The 17,710-nt window shown below is 38.6% G+C and overlaps 1 protein-coding gene across 1 annotated transcript in view; it reads right to left on the reverse strand.

Annotated features, from left to right (window-relative positions):
* Nucleotides 1–14,214, reverse strand: part of LOC104845948 (rho GTPase-activating protein 20-like) — a 34,134-nt gene extending 19,920 nt beyond the window's left edge. The window contains exons 1-5 of the mRNA XM_023548515.2: nucleotides 14,162–14,214; nucleotides 13,600–13,767; nucleotides 9,366–9,497; nucleotides 6,093–6,134; nucleotides 5,317–5,401 (exon numbers count right to left, since the gene is read on the reverse strand). Of these exons, the coding sequence (XP_023404283.2) occupies nucleotides 5,317–5,401; nucleotides 6,093–6,134; nucleotides 9,366–9,497; nucleotides 13,600–13,767; nucleotides 14,162–14,214 (480 nt within the window). The remainder of the gene's footprint in view (nucleotides 1–5,316; nucleotides 5,402–6,092; nucleotides 6,135–9,365; nucleotides 9,498–13,599; nucleotides 13,768–14,161) is intronic.
* Between the last annotated feature and the right edge of the window lie 3,496 nt (nucleotides 14,215–17,710).

Raw genomic sequence — 17,710 nt, forward strand, 5'->3', positions numbered from 1 at the left:
TCAGGGACCCAGAATCAGGGGCATTAGGGCTTCCTATTGCTAAAGTTTACCATGATGTTTATCATTCCAAATGGAGAAAATACTGAAGTTATGGAGGATTCCCCCTTACTTGGATCCACAATCAATGCCCATAGAAGCAGCACTCAAGAAATCAAATGATATATTGCATTGGGCAAATCTGTTGCAAAAGACCTCTTTAAACTGTGAAAAAGCAAAGATATCATTTGAAAGACTAAGGTGTACCTGATCCAAGCTACAGGATTTTCAGTTGCCTCATATGCATGCAAAAGTTGGACAATGAATAAGGAATACCAAAGAACTGATGCCTTTGAATTATACTGTTGGTGAAGAATACTGAACACACCATGGATTGCCAGAAGAATAAACAAATGTGTCTTGGACGAAGTACAACCAGAATGATCCTTAGAAGCAAGGATGGTGAGACTTCGTCTCATGTACTGTGGACATGTTATCAGGAGGGACCAGTCCCTGGAGAAGGACATCATGTTTGGTAAAGGAGAAGTTCAGTGAAAAAGAAGATCCCAACAAGATAGACTGACACAATGGCTGCAACAATGGGCTCAAACATAATGATTGTGAGGATGGCCCAGCACCGGGCAGTGTTTCTTTCTGTTGTACATGGGGTCGCTGTGACTGGGAACCAACTTAATGTCACCCAGTAACAGCAACCATTGCTAAAGTGCCTAGAAGGGTTCACACATGAGGGTTTAGCTTGGTATTTCATTAGAAGTAAAGGTTCTGCTGTTTCTTAAAATATCTGAAAACCCTTCCATTTAATTGAAAGGAATTCTCCCATGAAATCTTTTGTAAAGTAGAAAATTTCTTTTGAAATGCTAATAATCCCTCCCTAATTTATTTCATTTGTGAGATAATGGTTTTTCTTAGCATAAGGAACACACCTGTTCAAAACAATAATTCCTGGGACCTGTATATTTCATCCAGCTGCTGCTCTTTGTAAATAAATCAGATACACTCTAACAAATACATCTTTGTAAAAAAATAATAATTTTTTAAAAAACCTTTTGCATGATTTAATTAAAAATATGCAAATATGCCTAGTTTGTTCTATGAGCTAAAGTCTTACCTGACCTATGAAGAACCAGGAAATTTGACCAAGTCTGAAGGACTGAGGTAAACTCTCAGATGACCCAGATATTCAAATCATGAGACAAAGAGCACCTATTAGAACTCTGCTCAATGTTGTTGTTGTTGTTGTTAGGTGCCGTTGAGTCGGTTCCGACTCATTGCAACCGTATGCACAACAGAACGAAACACTGCCCGGTCCTGCGCCATCCTTAGAATCATTGTTATGCTTGAGCTCACTGTTGCAGCCTCTGTGCCAATCCACTTCGTTGACCTTTTCTTTTCCGCTGACCCTGTACTCTGCCAAGGATGATGTCCTTCTCCAGGGACTGATCCCTCCTGACAATATGTCCAAAGTATGTAAGACGCAGTCCCGCCAGCCTTGCCTCTAAGGAACATTCTGGCCGCACTTCTTCCGAGGCAGATTTGTTCGTTCGTTTGGCAGTCCCTGGTATATTCAATATTCTTCGCCAACACCACAATTCAAAGGCGTCAACTCTTCTTTAGTCTTCCGTATTCATTGTCCAGTTTTCACATGCATATGATGTGATTGAAAATACCACGGCACGAGTCAGGCGCACCTTAGTCTTCAGGGTTGCATCTTTGCTCTTCAACACTTTGAAGTGGTCCTTTGCAGCAGATTTGCCAATATATCTTTTGATTTCTTCACTGCTGCTTCCATGGCTGTTGATTGTGGATCCAAGTAAAATGAGATCCTTGGCAACTTCAATCTTTTCTTCGTTTATCATGATGTTGTTCTTTGGTCCAGCTGGGAGGATATGTGTTTTCTTCATGTTGAGGTGTAAACCATACTGAAGGCTGTGGTCTTTGATATTCATTAGTAAGTGCTTCAAGCCCTCCTCACTTTCAGCAAGAAAGGTTGTGTCATCTGCATAACGCAGGTTGTTAATGAGTCTTCCTCCAATCCCGATGCCCGGTTCTTCTTCATATAGTCCAGCTTCTCGGATTATTTGTTCAGCATACAGATTAAATAGGTATGGTGAAAGAATACAACCCTGACGCACACCTTTACTGACTTTAAACCAATCGGTGTCCCCTCGTTCTGTCTGAACGACTGCCTCTTGATCTATGTAAAGGTTCCTCGTGAGCACAATTAAGTGTTCTGGAATTCCCATTCTTCGAAGTGTTATCCATAGTTTGTTATGATCCACACAGTCGAATGCCTGTGCATAGTCAAGAAAACACAGGTAAACATCCTTCTGGTATTCTCTGCTTTCAGCCAGGATCCATCTGACATCAGCAATGATATTCCTGGTTGCACGTCCTCTTCTGAAACCGGCCTGAATTTCTGGCAGTTCCCTCCCTGTCAACACACTGCTATAGCCGTTTTTGAACGATCTTCAGCAAAATTTTGCTTGCGTGTGATATTAATGATATTGTTCTATAATTTCCACATTTAGTTGGATCACCTTTCTTGGGAATAGGCATAAATATGGATCTCTTCCAGTCAGTTGGCCAGGAAGCTGTCTTCCATATTTCTTGGCATAAACAAGTGAGCACCTCCAGTGCTGCATCTCTTTGTTCAAACATCTCAGTTGATATTTCATCAATTCCTGGAGCCTTCTTTTTCACCAATGCCTTCAGAGCAGCTTGGACTTCTTCCTTCAGTACCATTGGTTCCTGAGCATATGCCACCTCTTGAAATGGTTGAATATCGACTAATTCTTTTTGGTAGAATGACCCTGTGTATTCCTTCCATCTTCTTTTGATGCTTCTTGCATCGTTTAATATTTTCCCCATGGAATCCTTCACTATTTCAACTTGAGGCTTGAATTTTTTCTTCAGTTCTTTCACCTTGAGAAACGCTGAGTGTGTTCTTCCCTTTTGGTTTTCCATCTCCAGCTCTTTGCACATGTCAGTATAATACTTTACTTTGTCTTCTCGAGAGGCCCTTTGAAATCTCCTGTTCGATTCTTTTACTTCATCAAATCTTCCTTTTGCTTTAGCTGCTCGATGCTAAAGAGCAAGTTTCAGGGTCTCCTCTGACATCCATCTTGACCTTTTCCTCTCTTTTCAGTGACCTCTTCCTTTCTTCATGGATGGATGTCCTTGATGTCATTCCACAACTCATCTGGTCTTTGGTCACTAGTGCTCAATGCATCAAATCTATTCTTGAGATGGTCTCTAAATTCAGGTGGGATATACTCAAGGTCATATTTTGGCTCTCGTGGACTTGCTCTGATTTCTTCAGTTTCAGCTTAAACTTGCTTATGCGCAATGGATGGTCTGTTGCACAGTCAGCTCCTGGCCTTGTTCTGACTGATGATATTGAGCTTTTCCATCATCTCTTTCCACAGATTCTCAATGATACAAAGGAAAATATGTTCATATCAAATAAAAATACACGCAATCTCAGCATAGAAATAGAAAACATTTTAAAATGAAAAATTTACCTGAAACATACATGAAAGAAAGAATTTATTGGATGTGCTAAACAGCATAATATTGATGACAAATGAAAGAGTCAGTGAATTTGAAAATAGATCCATAATAAGATTCCAACTGAGGAAGAAAAACAATTAAATGTAAATTACTAAAAGAGTGTGAGGGACCTGTGGACAATATCAAAACATGCAATATACTTTTCTCAGAGGGAGAAGAGAGAAAATGGGGAAGAAAAAATGTTTGAAGTAATGATGGCTAAAATTTTCCCAAACTTGGTGTAAGACATAAATTTACAGGTTGGAGCAGCTCAGTAAACCCTAAACAGAATAAATTAAAAGAAAACCATGCTTTGGCACATAATAGTCAAATGGCTGAAAACTAAAAACGTAGAGAAAATCTTCAAAGCAGCCAAAGAAAAATGATAAGTCACATACAGAGGATCAATGATTTGTCTGATCGTGGACTACTCATCAGAAAGCATGGAGACCAAAAGACAGTGGAATAGCTTTAAAGAGCTATAAAGAAAAAACAGCCTTGCAAACAAAATTCTGTGTGGGGGAAAACACCTTCATGAGTGAAAGGGAAATAAAGACATTTTCAGATAAAAGAAAATTTGTTGGCATCAGCTGTGTAGTATGGAAAAATGCTAAGGAAACTCTCACAAGAATGAAAGTCAGAGGAAAACTCTAATCTCTGGTGAATGTAGAAAATGAATGTAGCACACTGCAGATATTATTTTTAAGTTTTTCTTTTTAATTCCAATGTGATTTTCCATGAAAATTCTGAACAGAACCAATTGAAAACAAAGCAGGCAGAGACCAGCATTTGCTTCGCTACAGGAGAACTCTCGAGTCTCCTCTCCTTCGTGCAGTGGCGTCAGGCACTTGGGAATAGGTCAAGGCATCCACGTGCCTTTTGCTGTTGAACAGGAATAACTGTTTCAAATTACCTCCTTTTCTCACCTACAAATTCTGTTTTGTGGAATCTACAGTTGCTGTAAAGTATGACAGGCCACAATGTCACAAAAATATTCAGAACATGACGTATCCATCTTATTCATCAGTGTGAGCATCTTGCCTACTGCACTGCAATCGCAGAAATCAAATGATACACAATAACTGGGGCTAAATGCTTTTCCTCCATTTGCATAAACAAAAGAGGTACAAACATACTGATCCCTTAGAAAGTCACACATCCCTGTTCAATTCGATCCCTGACAATCCTCAGAATGAAGAATATTTCAAAACTATTCTCTGTTTGACATAACTAAATGCAATATCTGACCTTAGAAAGGGAAATGGCTCTAGAGAATCATGCACACGCTACATCTATGTCTCACCTGACAGGAGTGAACCTGTATGGCAGTAAAGTAACAGAGTATTCTTACTCTTAGGAAATATATAAGTATTTAAGAATAAAGGGCCATTTCCAAATAAAATGTTAAAAAAAAAAAACAAACCTGCAGAAACAACCAAAACCAATCTGTATGTATGTAACAATTGGAAAGACAGTGCTCAAATCTGATAGGAAATACCTCCTTGTGGAAATCACTTCGTTAGCACAAGTCACTCTGGTTGCTATTAGACAAATCCAGAGAAACACGAAGGACATTCAACATGCAAAATTCTTTCAAAGCTAAACAGTGGAAGTAACATGGATTCCTCTTGCTTCATATTGCCTAGCACTTGTTTGCCTTTTACAAAGACATATGCTTTTCCACATGGTACTGTCTCCATGCCTTCTTTCTCTCTCCTTCTGCCTAAGTCAGAGACAAGGAATTTAATTTAGGGGCTTAAAGACACTTACACAGGCACAGTTCTTGATATCCTCAGTAAAGATTTTCAGGGGAATGCTCTTCAGGTGGTCTTTCTCTTTGGCTAGATTGATGTACCTAAACGATTTCAATCATAAGCCAAAAGAGTATTAATTTAGCCAATAGCTTATTTGAAAATCAAGCTACGTTGCTAATATTTTCAGTATACTGTATGCCATTTTAAAAGCAGTTGGGTAGACTCAGCAAGATCAAAGGATGGATTAGAAGAAAACATACAAAACTATTTCAGGAAAATAAGACGTGGCCTAGAAAATAAAGGGGTCCCTGTCACGTGAGATTTGAGCAGCAGATTAGGTCCTAAAAGCTTTCCTGTCTGCACTGGGGGGCCCAGCACCTTCCTAGGTTCAAGGGTAGGCAGCAACAGCTGGTTTGTGAATTTCTCACTACAGTAACCTGTATTCATGAAGATTTAATATATGTTTTGGGAGTAAAGTTAGCCCCAACGTCTAAGTTGGAGAGAAGGGAAACAGGAGACTGGTAACCAGAACTGCCTCCAAAATAAGTGAAACATGCATGTGAATAAGAGCACATTATTTATAGTAGTCCCAGTGCCTCAAGATAAATGAAACATGCATGTAAATAAGAGCACATTATTTATAGTAGTAGCCAATGTAAATCTAAATAAATTACTTGAGGACAGTACAACAATTTCTGCTAAGGAGGGACGAATAATTGGGGGCACTTCTTTTGCAGAGACCTGAATCTTTTAATATCTTTTATCACAGATTATATCTTTTATCACAAATACCTTCGAAGGGAAGAGCGCCATTGTTCCTTTTGTTCTGAAGAACTGCATGAATAAAAAAGGAAAAAAAATTAAACTGTATGCAACACTTATACTAACATCGTAATGACTGCTATTCCTGATAAAATATCAGCAGCCAGTTGCTACTGTTGTGGATGCCCATGTAAGTGGTGCGCTTCACACACCTGGACCCTTGAGTGACCGTGCTCTTTTACTGGCAACGTTATAGCGACGGGAAGTAGATCTGACAGTGGGACAGAAGTTGGTTTGAAATCTAAACACTGGATTGCAACCATATAAGCAAGTTATCTGGACATTTAACAGCCGTGACTATCACTTGTCACCATTGGAAAGGAAGTTAATTATACCTCAGGGTGTTCTTACAACTTAATACCTACCTACCTGTTGTCCTTGAGTGGATTCTGACTGATAAAGACAACGTAAAGTGCTATTCAAATATAAAACCGAAAAATCAAACCCATTGCCATTGAGTCGATTCCGACTCATAACGACCCTACAGAACAGAGTAGAACTGCTCCACAGGGTTTCCAAGGAGAGGCTGGCGGATTTGAACTGCCGACCTTTTGGTTAACAGCCATAGCATACTATAGCTCTTAAGCACTGCCCCCTAGAGCCTTGCTCAAATATAAAGTACAGAACTATTCAGATGAAATCATACTTAAGATATTTGGCATTTGGATGGAACTACCTTGGCCTAGAAACAAGAATATCTCTTTAAAGAAAAAAAAAACAAACTCAATATTTAATTTATTTACATAGGTAGCAGGATTGTAAAATGTTAAACTATTTCCTAGAAAACTTACCCTTAATTAGAAGGATCCTCTTATCAATATCAATTCACTGACTGCTAAATTACTAATGATTGATATTTTCCCGGCTAAAGTTACTACAGCATCAAATATTCAGACTTAAAGTGTTTTAAACTTCATTTGTACGTAGATTTCTCATTTATCAGATTTTATTTGTGGTAAAAGACACATAACATTTACCATAAATGGCATTTAGGACCTTCACAATGTTATACAGACATCACCACTATCTAGTTCCAGAACATTTTCCTCCCCTGAAAAGAAAACCCCTACCGATTAAGCAGTCACTTCCCATTCCCGCCTTTACCTAGGCCCTGGGGATCATGAATCTGATTTCTGTCTCTATTTTGGATATTTCACATAAATGGAATCAAACATATGGTCCTTTCTGTCCGGCTCTTTTCACTTAGCATCATCTTTTAAGGTTCATCCATGTTGTAGCATGGATCAGTACTTCATTCTTTTTTATGGCCTACTAATATCTGGTGTATGGATATTTCACATTTGTTTATCCATTTATCAGTTGGTGGAGATCAGGGTTGTTTCCAAATTTTGGCTATTGTGAACAGTGCTGCTATGCACATTTGTGTGCATTTTTTTTTTTTAATATGTTTTCAATTCTTCTGAGTATATACCCAGGAGTGGTTGGGCAATGACTAAGCGTTCTGCTTCTAAATGAAAGGTTGGTGGTTCAAACCCACCCAGCAGCCCCATGAGAAAAAGGCATAGGAATCTACTCCTGTAAAGATTATAGCCTAGAAAACTCTATGAGTCAAAATCAACTTGACAGCACCTAACAACAACATGGTAATTCTTTGTTTAACTTCTCGAAGAGCTACCACATTTTTCCACAGCAGCTGCACCCTTCTACATTCCCACCAGCAATAGCTCTTCCCTCTCCCCAAGTCACCATTTCAGGATCTACTTCATCAGGACAAGGGGTCTTCCACTTGGCCTCCTAACCTGCATACGCACATATACACAGCCTCTAATTACTCACACCCATTTGTAGAAGAGTAATAATAGCAAGCACCAGGGCCAGGCACTGTTTTAAATGCCTTACACATATTCACATAGCTTTAGAACCAATAACACTGTATCAACCTGTGTAAATTTATTCTGTTCCCTCATCAAAGACTTCATGTATTCCCAATTTAAACTGCTTCCGTTCATCTGTAACATGAAGGAGGTGTTGGATAATAGCAACTGATAATCTTTACAGAAATCTATTATGGAAAAGAAGACATGCAGAGGATGATAGGAACACATGTTTCTTCCTAATAAGCTCTGAAAATTGTTATGTCAACAGCTGCATTTTACAGTGTAATAGATGAACAATTCGGAAACATTTTAGTTGACTTAAAGATTATGTGTGTGACTGTGGAGAAGTGAGGTGAGGAGAAGTCAGGAAGAAGAGTGTTGAGTGCACTTGATGAACACTTACGCTCTGGGTAAAACAAGTACGGGGCTTGGGGTGCCGCTGTTCAGAAGAGCAGATGGACGTGTTGCCTGGCCATTGTGAACGGCGGACTGTTGATATTTCCCATTCTAAGCCTAGAAATGTGTCTTGGAAAATTAATCTGCACTTTGTGAATCATACCTTTATTTTTCATTGTCACCTTCTTGGACATTAAATCAGGTAATCACAGTGATTTAACCAACCAAGTAATTGATAATATGATCGATTTTATTTGTATGATTAATGACTATTTCTTTAAGGAATTAATTTGGGAGCATAAAAGCAATTTTTCAAATTTAATTGGACTACTTAATGACACTTTCTTAAGAAAGGTCTATTCCAGTACAGGTAGTCCCCAACTCACAACGTATTCAGGTAACGACCAACTTCACTTAACTGTCCATTTTTTTGTACATTTTATTGTTAGTGATATGCTGTAGGGTGTAATTTGCTGATGTTATCATTCTCAGATGTTCACTTGCAGATGTTCCATTTTATGATTTACTGTTCTATGAGTCAGAATTGACTCGACGGCACTGGGTTTTTTTTTTTTCAAAACACTGCCAGATTTATAAAGATAGTGATAGTAAAAGGCAATGCTCATGAAAACTTAAAAAAAAAAAATTGAGGTATTTGACTTATGCCAGAACCGATTTAGGATGCAGTCATCTCAACAGAACCCTGAATACTCACTCCTCAATGTAGCTCTTAGAGCTTTTTTATAACCACTTGGTCAAAACCAAAGGGAGTAGCTCTGATAGTTCCCATTGTTTACTATCAATTTGCACATATTTGAGTAAAAAACTCTGGGAAAATATAAGGCATGTAAGTGAGTCATTGTTTTAAAACACACTCAGATTAAAATGTTTTCTTTTTAAAAAATAGAGGAAAAAATGTAATTATATTTTTCTCTGCATTCTAGAAAAGCTGACTATGCCCTTCACATAGCTAACCCACACAAATACAGGGCCAAGCTGTGCTTCTTACCTAAAGGTGGCTGTGAAGTTCACGGTGGGCCAGCCCAAAACAAGGGACCTCTTGGCATTGGTGTCATCACAGTCTGTCATCCACATGGTGTTCAGTGGTATTTTATCTTTAATTTTGAAGGTCTTTCTATACCTAGGAAGATAACCCAACAGAAACTCTGTTCGTTTGTTTCTTAAATGCCAAGGCAGAGCTTTGCTCATGGTAAGATATCAGTTTTCATGGCGCCAGAGCAAAGCATGCCTTCCTCATCTCTATTATCCTTGGTGCACAGCACAGTCGATGGTCAGATGGGGCTTTCCTAAGTGCTGATGGAAACCTGGCTGAGGAAAAAAACCCTGAAAATACTTCATTGAAGGAAGCAAGTAACCACAGACTGACTGGTTTATTGTTCTCAGTGCTGACTATTGACTTGGAACCAAAACTTCTAATTTTCTTTTCTTTTCTTTCCTTTTTTTACTATTTTAAGTGAAAGTTTACAAATCAAGTCAGTCTCTCATATAAAAATTTCTATACACCTTGATATGCACTCCTAGTTGCTCTCCTCCTAACGGATAGTACATTCCTCTCCACCCTGTATTCCCCATGTCCATTCAGCCAGCTTCTGTGAAATTCTAATTTTAAAATTGTTGTTGTCGTTAGTTGCCACGACTCATTTCTAACTCATGGCTACTAAATGTGTGCAGAGCAGGACTGTTTCATAGGGCTTTTAAGGCTGTGATCTTTTTGGATGCAGTCAGACAGAACGGTCTCCTGAGGGGCCTCTGGGTGGATTCAAACTGGCAACCTTTTGGCTAGCTGTCAAGGGCTTTACCATTTATGTCACCAAATTATTACTTTCTTAGGGAAACATTCATTCATTCATTATTTATGACTTGCTTACTTCAAAAAGTATTTGAGAGGTTGAACAAAGATAAAAAGTACATGATTTACGATTTATAAAAATATTCATAAAATACTTTTTCAAGAGAGAGGAAAAACATAATCGATTTAAAATGTATTCTCAACTTTAGTTTTTGTAGCCGTTAAAGCATAAGTTATTTCAAATTTCCACTCTTGAGACATTGTTCATATGATTTTTCCTTAGATTCTGGCTAAAATTGAGAAACTATAGCCTATAGACTGAACCAAATTAAAAAAAAATAAAATTCAGACCAGAAGCCAAGAGGCCATATATATATGTGATGAACACACTTCCATTGAACTCTGGAGAGTCAGAAGATGACTGACTGTCAGCAGTGACATTGCTTTCTGAGAATTTCTGCTTAATCCCCCTTATAACTCTGACATAAAACCACTATGTCCCTTGACTTAATTTGCAAATTTAGTGGTCAGTTGGGCCTGAGATTTAAATAGTTACAGCCCTCTGAAGAATGCCTAGGGGACCTGGGCACATCGCTCTGGGACTCATGACTATTCAGAACCACTTGTGGGGACACTAAAGCTAAAATAAGATCAAAGACACCTCATGTGGAAACATCCCTATGACTCCACTGAGTCAAGGACAAGTTAGAGCTAAAACTCTTCAATGGGATTTACAAAATGAAAAGAATTGTGCAGGAGGTACACCTGATGGATAATCTAGATTCACAGCTTAGAGCAACTGAATATAAGTATAATGGAAAAGTGCCTTGTAATATAAGGTGGCTTCTTTGTACATTTTATGTCAATAGTTCTTACTCTATTTCTGCATTTTTGAAGATTTTTTATGAAACATTCATTTATCATATAAAATCATTTTTCTGGATAGCAACTCTGAATGTATTATAAAGCTAAAATACATGGCCATTTGGAAGGCCAAGCACATATCTGCTTGCTTTTACAGACTTTATATTTTTGAGAACAGGCATCTATGTGTAAAGAGGAAACACTGGTGGCATAGTGGTTAAGAGCTACGGCTACTAACCAAAAGGTTGGCAGTTGGAATCTACGAGGTGCTCCTTGGAAACTCTATGGGGCAGTTCTACTCTTTCCTATAGGGTCGCTATGAGTCAGAATCGACTCGACAGCAATGGGTCTTAAATGTGTAAAGACACCCGAGACACTGCGTTGCAACTTCCAAATATACTGACCTGCAAAGAAGCCATTTCTATAATTCTCTCTTTAGTTCGATAAAGTTTCAAAATTATCTACTCCACAGTGGAAACCAAACCAAGAAGCCATCTAAGAACCCAGAACACAGTTTCAACTCTACTGTAACATTTATTGAGCACTTATGATAAAAAAAAAATTTCTTTTTTCATATGCCAAGCACTAAACATTTTATGAATATTATGTCATTTAATCCTGAAACAACTACATCAGATAGTCTCTATTACCCCAGTTTCAGATGAAGAAACTCACAGAGAGGTTAAGTAACTTGCCAAAACAACAGTGCTGGGATTTGAATTCAGGCAGTCTAAGTCCTGAGACTATGGTTGTAACCATGTGGAATCTGTAAAAGCCCTTGGGTGTGGGCCTCTCTTCAAGCCCAGGGCTGGACAGAGCCTTTTCCTCTCTGTACTTCTAAAGAGATCACCAATCCACAGTTATATCTGTAGGCAACTTCTCTCATTCATAATGCATTCTAAGACATTTATATCTTTATCATTGCCTCTGTTTTTTGTTTGTTTTTTGGTAGCTGACTTTGATGGCAGCAGCGGGGTAGTGGGGAGACATCTCATTAATTTTTTAGTTTATTAGGCATTCTGTTCTATTTCTCACTAGATACAAAACAGATGGGAATTAGTCTTTTACTTAACCCAAAGGAAAGGTTGATTTCAATGGTGAGAGACAAACTACATGCTTATGAATGTTCTATGAAATCCAAAAGAAAGGAAGAACGGTGGCCACAGCACCACAGGGTAAAAGCCTGTGCTTTCAAATAGTTCTGTTTCAAAAGTGCATTCCAGTAATTACTAACATGGTGCCCTGGGGGAGGCCACTAGACCTCTGAGTATAAAGGTATTCTGAAAAATAAGGAAAAGAAGCTCATGTCCCAGGGTGGTTGTAAGGCTGAGACTAGGTATATAAAGTCTTTACCATAATACCTGACACATAATAAGCCCTTGATAAATCCTACCTGTTATTATTGTCATTTGCATTAAATATAGCAGTTTACAAAATTAGTACTTAATCTTACATGTTTTATCCATGGCAGGCCTTAAATGGGAGCCAAGGTTAAAAAAAAAAAAAAAAAGGTAAAGGCAAAAGAAAAGAGTTTTATTTTTCCGTAGTGACTAAATAGCTTCCTCATGAGATTTTCTATGCTGAATCATTCTTTCACTTTCACGATATTTCATAATGAAAATGTTGATGGAGCAGATAAACAGATGACCAGGTTAGTCAATTCCTTCCACCACCACTCCCCCTCGTCGCCTTCATATATTTCTTGAGCAATCACCATATTCTAAGCTGGGTATAAATTGTATTGGTGTAAAAGTGTACCCAGTTGGCTCTTTCTCCAACATATATTCAAAGTTTGTCTGCTTCTCTTTCATTTTCACTGCCAGTCCCAAGATGCAGCCCTCTTTTTTCATTCATCAGGACTACTGCCTCCCCTAACTAGTCTCCCTACCCTCCAATCCATTATCTACCAACAGCCAGAGCAATATCCTAAAAATTTAAGCCAGATATGGTCACTCTACTAGAATAAATTCCAAACTCCTCACCAAAGGTTACTGAGACCCTGTGTGACCAGATCCTTACCTAATTCTCAAGTGTCATAACTGAGGTCACACCCCCATGTGTCAGACTCCAGTCATGTGGGCTTTCCTTGAGCCTTCCCTAAAAGGGGAGAAGCCACACCCACTGTAGGGTCTGCCATTCCTTCATGCTAGATGGCTAGCTGCCAAATCTAGGAATGGTAACGGCTTCCCATCCCATAGGTAGGGATTTAAATGCTGCCACCAGGTACCTTTCTGAGGACCCCTTTTCTAACACTGTTTTATCTTCTTCAAATGGCACCCAACGTATCTTCTTCCCAGGAGCACTAATCACAAACTGTGTTTCTATTTTTATTATCTCTCTGTAAGGTTCAAGGAAGAGAGACCTTCCTGTCATATTCTTGACTGAATCCTCTCCACGGGCACCATACAAAGCAGGATCTTCATGCATATTTGTTGAGTAAATCAAAGATCAAATGCCAAAAAAAAAAAAAAAACTTTGTATTTGCTTATAGTAAGGGCTATTAAAATGCAATTTGTTAGTGAGAATGCAATTCTAATGATAATCAGAAGAGTGAGTAGAATACACTTACTTGGAATTAGACACAAGCAACAAATCACTGAAGAGGAAGAGGTGTCGCTTCTGCCTTCTCCAGCCTCTTTTGAATTCCACAGGGCCATGAATCAGCAGGGTACGATTGGGGCCCTCAGATAATGTAGTTGTCTCACTGTGGGTGTCCACCTCAGTGGAAGGACTTTTCCTGCAACACACCGCAAACCATAGAAGAGGTAGTCAATAGTCAAATGTACGCTAGAGTTTTATTCCAAAGGTTGAGGATGACACAATTGCTAAAAATTACAAGCTCAATCCCCAAAACAGGGCTCCCCAATTCAAGTTTAGGAATCATTGGGTTATAGTTTTTAAAGCTATTGGAAAAGATGAGGTCACTTAGGAAGTTGGTGTAGATGGAGAGCATATTTAAGGAAAGAGCCCTGAGGGATGGCAACTCAGAGAGGTGGGAAAAAGGAGAAACATCAAAGCAGATCATGAACTGTCAGTGAAGAGGAAAACTAAGAGGTCAAGGGTAGATACTTTTACAGGAAGTGTGCGAATAGCCATGTCAAATGCTGCAGAAGGCCAAGGCATATGGTTACTCACAATCAGATTTAGTAACCTGGAGGTCACTGGGGACACTGACAAGACCCATGTTGGTAGAATAATGGGAGGAAAGTTTGTTTGTAGGACTGTGGAAGGCAGAATGCCCCTCTGCCCCAAACCCAAAACCCGGAACCTATGAATTTGTCACATAGTAAAAGAGACTTTGCAAATGTAATTAAGGTTATGAACTTCAAAATAGGGAGATTATCCTGAAATATCCTGGTGGGTCCAATCTAATTGCATGAATGCTTAAAAACAGAGAGCTTTTTCCAGCTGGATTTAGAGAGATGGCACAGAAAGAAGTTAGAGAGATTTGAAGTGTGAGTGAGATTTGACCCTCATTGCTGGCATGAACCACATTTGAAACAGGAATGTAGTCAGCCTCTAAGAGCAAAAGCCAGCCCTGGTTGACAGCTAGTAGGAAAAGAGTCACATCAGTATTATCACTTCAAGGGACTGAACTTGACCAAAAACTTGAATGAGTTTGGAAGCAGAGTTTTCACAAGGGCCTAAAGACACCTTGATCAACCTTGTGAGACCGTAAGCAGAGGATCCAGCCAACTCCACCTGGACTTTCTGACATAGAAAAACTATGAGGTAATAAATTTCTGTTGTTTTAAGCCACTTAGTTTGTGGTCATTTGTTATAGCTACAATAAAAAAATTCATATAGATTTTGGTACCTGCAAGTGGGTGCTGCTGTAACAAATATTTAAAAATGTAGAGGTAGCTTTGGAATTGGCAGTACATGGAAGCTGGGAGAATTTTGAGGAGTATGATAGAAAACACCTAGATTCCCTTGAACAGACTGTGATAGAAATACGGATGTTAAAAATTCTGCTGGTGAGAGCTCAGAAAGGGTGAGAAGCATTGTAGAGAAAACCTGTGTTGACTTGGAGAACACCGGAATCATTTATAAACAGACTATTGGTAGAAATATGGACTTTAAAGGCACTGCTGGAGAGGTTCTAGAAAGAATTGACGAACACGTTATTGAAAAGTGGAGGAAGGGAGATTCTTGTTATATACGGGCACAGAGCTTAATGGAATTTTGCTCTGTAGTTATGTGGAAAGTAGAACTTAAAAATGATGAGCTTGGATATTTAGGTGAGGAGATTTCCAAGCAAATTGTTGAAGGTCAGTCCTGGTTTCTTCTCTCTGCTTATAGTAAAGTGTGAGAAAAGAAAGATAAACTGAGAAAACTATTAAACAAAAAAGAACCATAACCTGATGATTTGGGAAATTCTCAGCCTATTCCGATGGCAAAAGATGCTAAAATTAAGAGATTGATTTTAAAAGTGTGGCACAGATAAAAAGCTGAGCATGTGATTGTAAGATCTTTTGCTAAAACATTAGAGAGATGAAAAGATGAGAGTGTTCAGTCATACAAAAGCCTCTTTGAAGAGATTAAGGGTATGACTCACAGATCTCTTCTAAGGGGCCTCTAAGAAGCTTCTGGGCATTGTCCATCAGCCATCTCAGCAGAAGCCAAACCCAGAAAAGGAAGTATCTCAGAAAGATTGGTGGAGTCTAATGAAGTGATTGCCAGTGACTCACATCCGTGGTAGACCCACAAAATTCTTGAAAACTTTGTATTAGCAGAAACAATGTGAGTTTAAAGTGAAAGGGACAGGAAGAGAACAGAATTAAAGAAGGCTGTTCGATCCGCAAAATGCCACTGGCAGAAAGCAGGCTGATAAAGCTGCCCAGCTGCCAACATCACTATATTTCATGAAAAAAGAAGAATCACACAGAAAGCAACGCCAAAAGCTCGGGGTTAGAACCAAGTACCCAGAGGTTGGAGCTGTGAGCCACAGAGAGCTATCCTTGGTGTATCTTTGGAAATACTCTTTTCAACTTAATAATATAATACATATTATATCTTGCATACTCAATATATGTAAACAGCCACTTAAAAATTTCAGATTACCAAGTCTTTATTTAATCTGGAAAATGTCAATGACAGTAATAAAATAGAACATGTAAACTGGAATAAATGTTGTCAATTTAGAGGATTATAATGAAACTTAAGGGAGCCCTGGTGGTACAGTGGTGAAGTGATACGGCTGCTAACGAAAAGGCTGGCAGTTTGAATCCACCAGCAGCTCTCTGGAAACCCTACGGGGCAGTTCTACTCTGCCCTGTAGGGTTGCTATGGGTCGGAATGGGCTCGATGGCAATCGGGTTAATGAAACTTAAAGGAGCCCTGGTGGTGCAGTGGTTAAACTGAGCAACTGTTAACTGAAAGGCTGGTGGTTCGAAACCACCAGCAGCTCTGTGGAAGAAAGATGTTGCAGTCTGTTTCCACAGAGCTTTACGGCCTTGGAAGCCTTATGGGTTCACTAGGAGTTGGAATCAACTCAATGGCAGTGGGTTTGGTTTGTGATTAAAATTAATATGAAGTTTAAGAAATCAAAAGTATTTTTAAACTCTAAAGTTGTCCACTAATATTTGCTACTAGTTAATCTTGATTATAAAAAAAGTAACCATTGACACGGTCTTAATGAAAAGCATCTACTATATTTTTTAAGGAAAAAATATAATGATATTTCCCTAATGTTTTTAAACCAACTTATAGCTTTGAAAAGTCTCATTCCATTCCATAAGCTACTATTGAATCTACAGAAGTTGCTCTGCTACACTCTGTGGAGATTATGATGGATGTGACAGCTTTTATTCAAACAGCACTTAGAACTTACTTAAAAGAAAAAAAAAGACCATTTCTAACCCAACATAGATAAAATAATATGGATATTTGTGAAGAAGAAATTTCAGTTTCGTTTTACATTAACATGAAAATTTAGATAATTGAGGATTAACTCCCATCTTTCCTAAATCAATATTTGATTTCTGGGAAAACTGATAAAGAACATCAAATAAAACTGGAAACACTAAAAAAAGTTTCTAAACATGAGACAGTATCAATAAAATGGTCTTAGATATGATTTGGCTGAGTTATGGCCAAATCATATCTAAGAGTATCTGACCTTAATAGGTAAAACATGTAGCTTGAACAGACCATAAAAGCTTTCATAAATAGGGAAGACATTTTCATAGACCTACAGAAAAGTCTCTCCCATGGAGCCAAGAAATTGTCTCTCCTGAGAATGTAAAGCCTGTTCTTCTGTGCTCAGTAGCACTGTATCTAATGAATAAGAGTAGCTTTTCATGAAACCAGTGCTGAAGTTAAGAACTAGTTCATGTCTTTCAGAGGAAACAAGACCCAACACTTCCTGTGACCCCCAGTCTATTTTGATGATTAAAAATAGTATATTAAAAGACTACCTTGTCCACTTAAGTCTTGAAAGACCACGTAGAAGCTTGGGGTGCTTTTGGATTGACGTAAACATCTTTTTTTTCTTCAACTCCTGGGAGTGAAAACCAGTCCAGTCCTCAGCACTGGGCAGAGTGCTTCAAACAAATCTGTGAGCCTGAGGATTCCGGTGTTGCCACGATCACTTGTTATTATGATTTCAAAGTTCTGAGGTTCAAACTGTAACTGACTAACTGACATATCTTTTCCCTTCATTTTGAAATTTTTAAAAA

This window comes from Loxodonta africana, chromosome 5, assembly GCF_030014295.1.
Source record: "Loxodonta africana isolate mLoxAfr1 chromosome 5, mLoxAfr1.hap2, whole genome shotgun sequence".
NCBI classification, from domain to species: domain Eukaryota; kingdom Metazoa; phylum Chordata; class Mammalia; order Proboscidea; family Elephantidae; genus Loxodonta; species Loxodonta africana.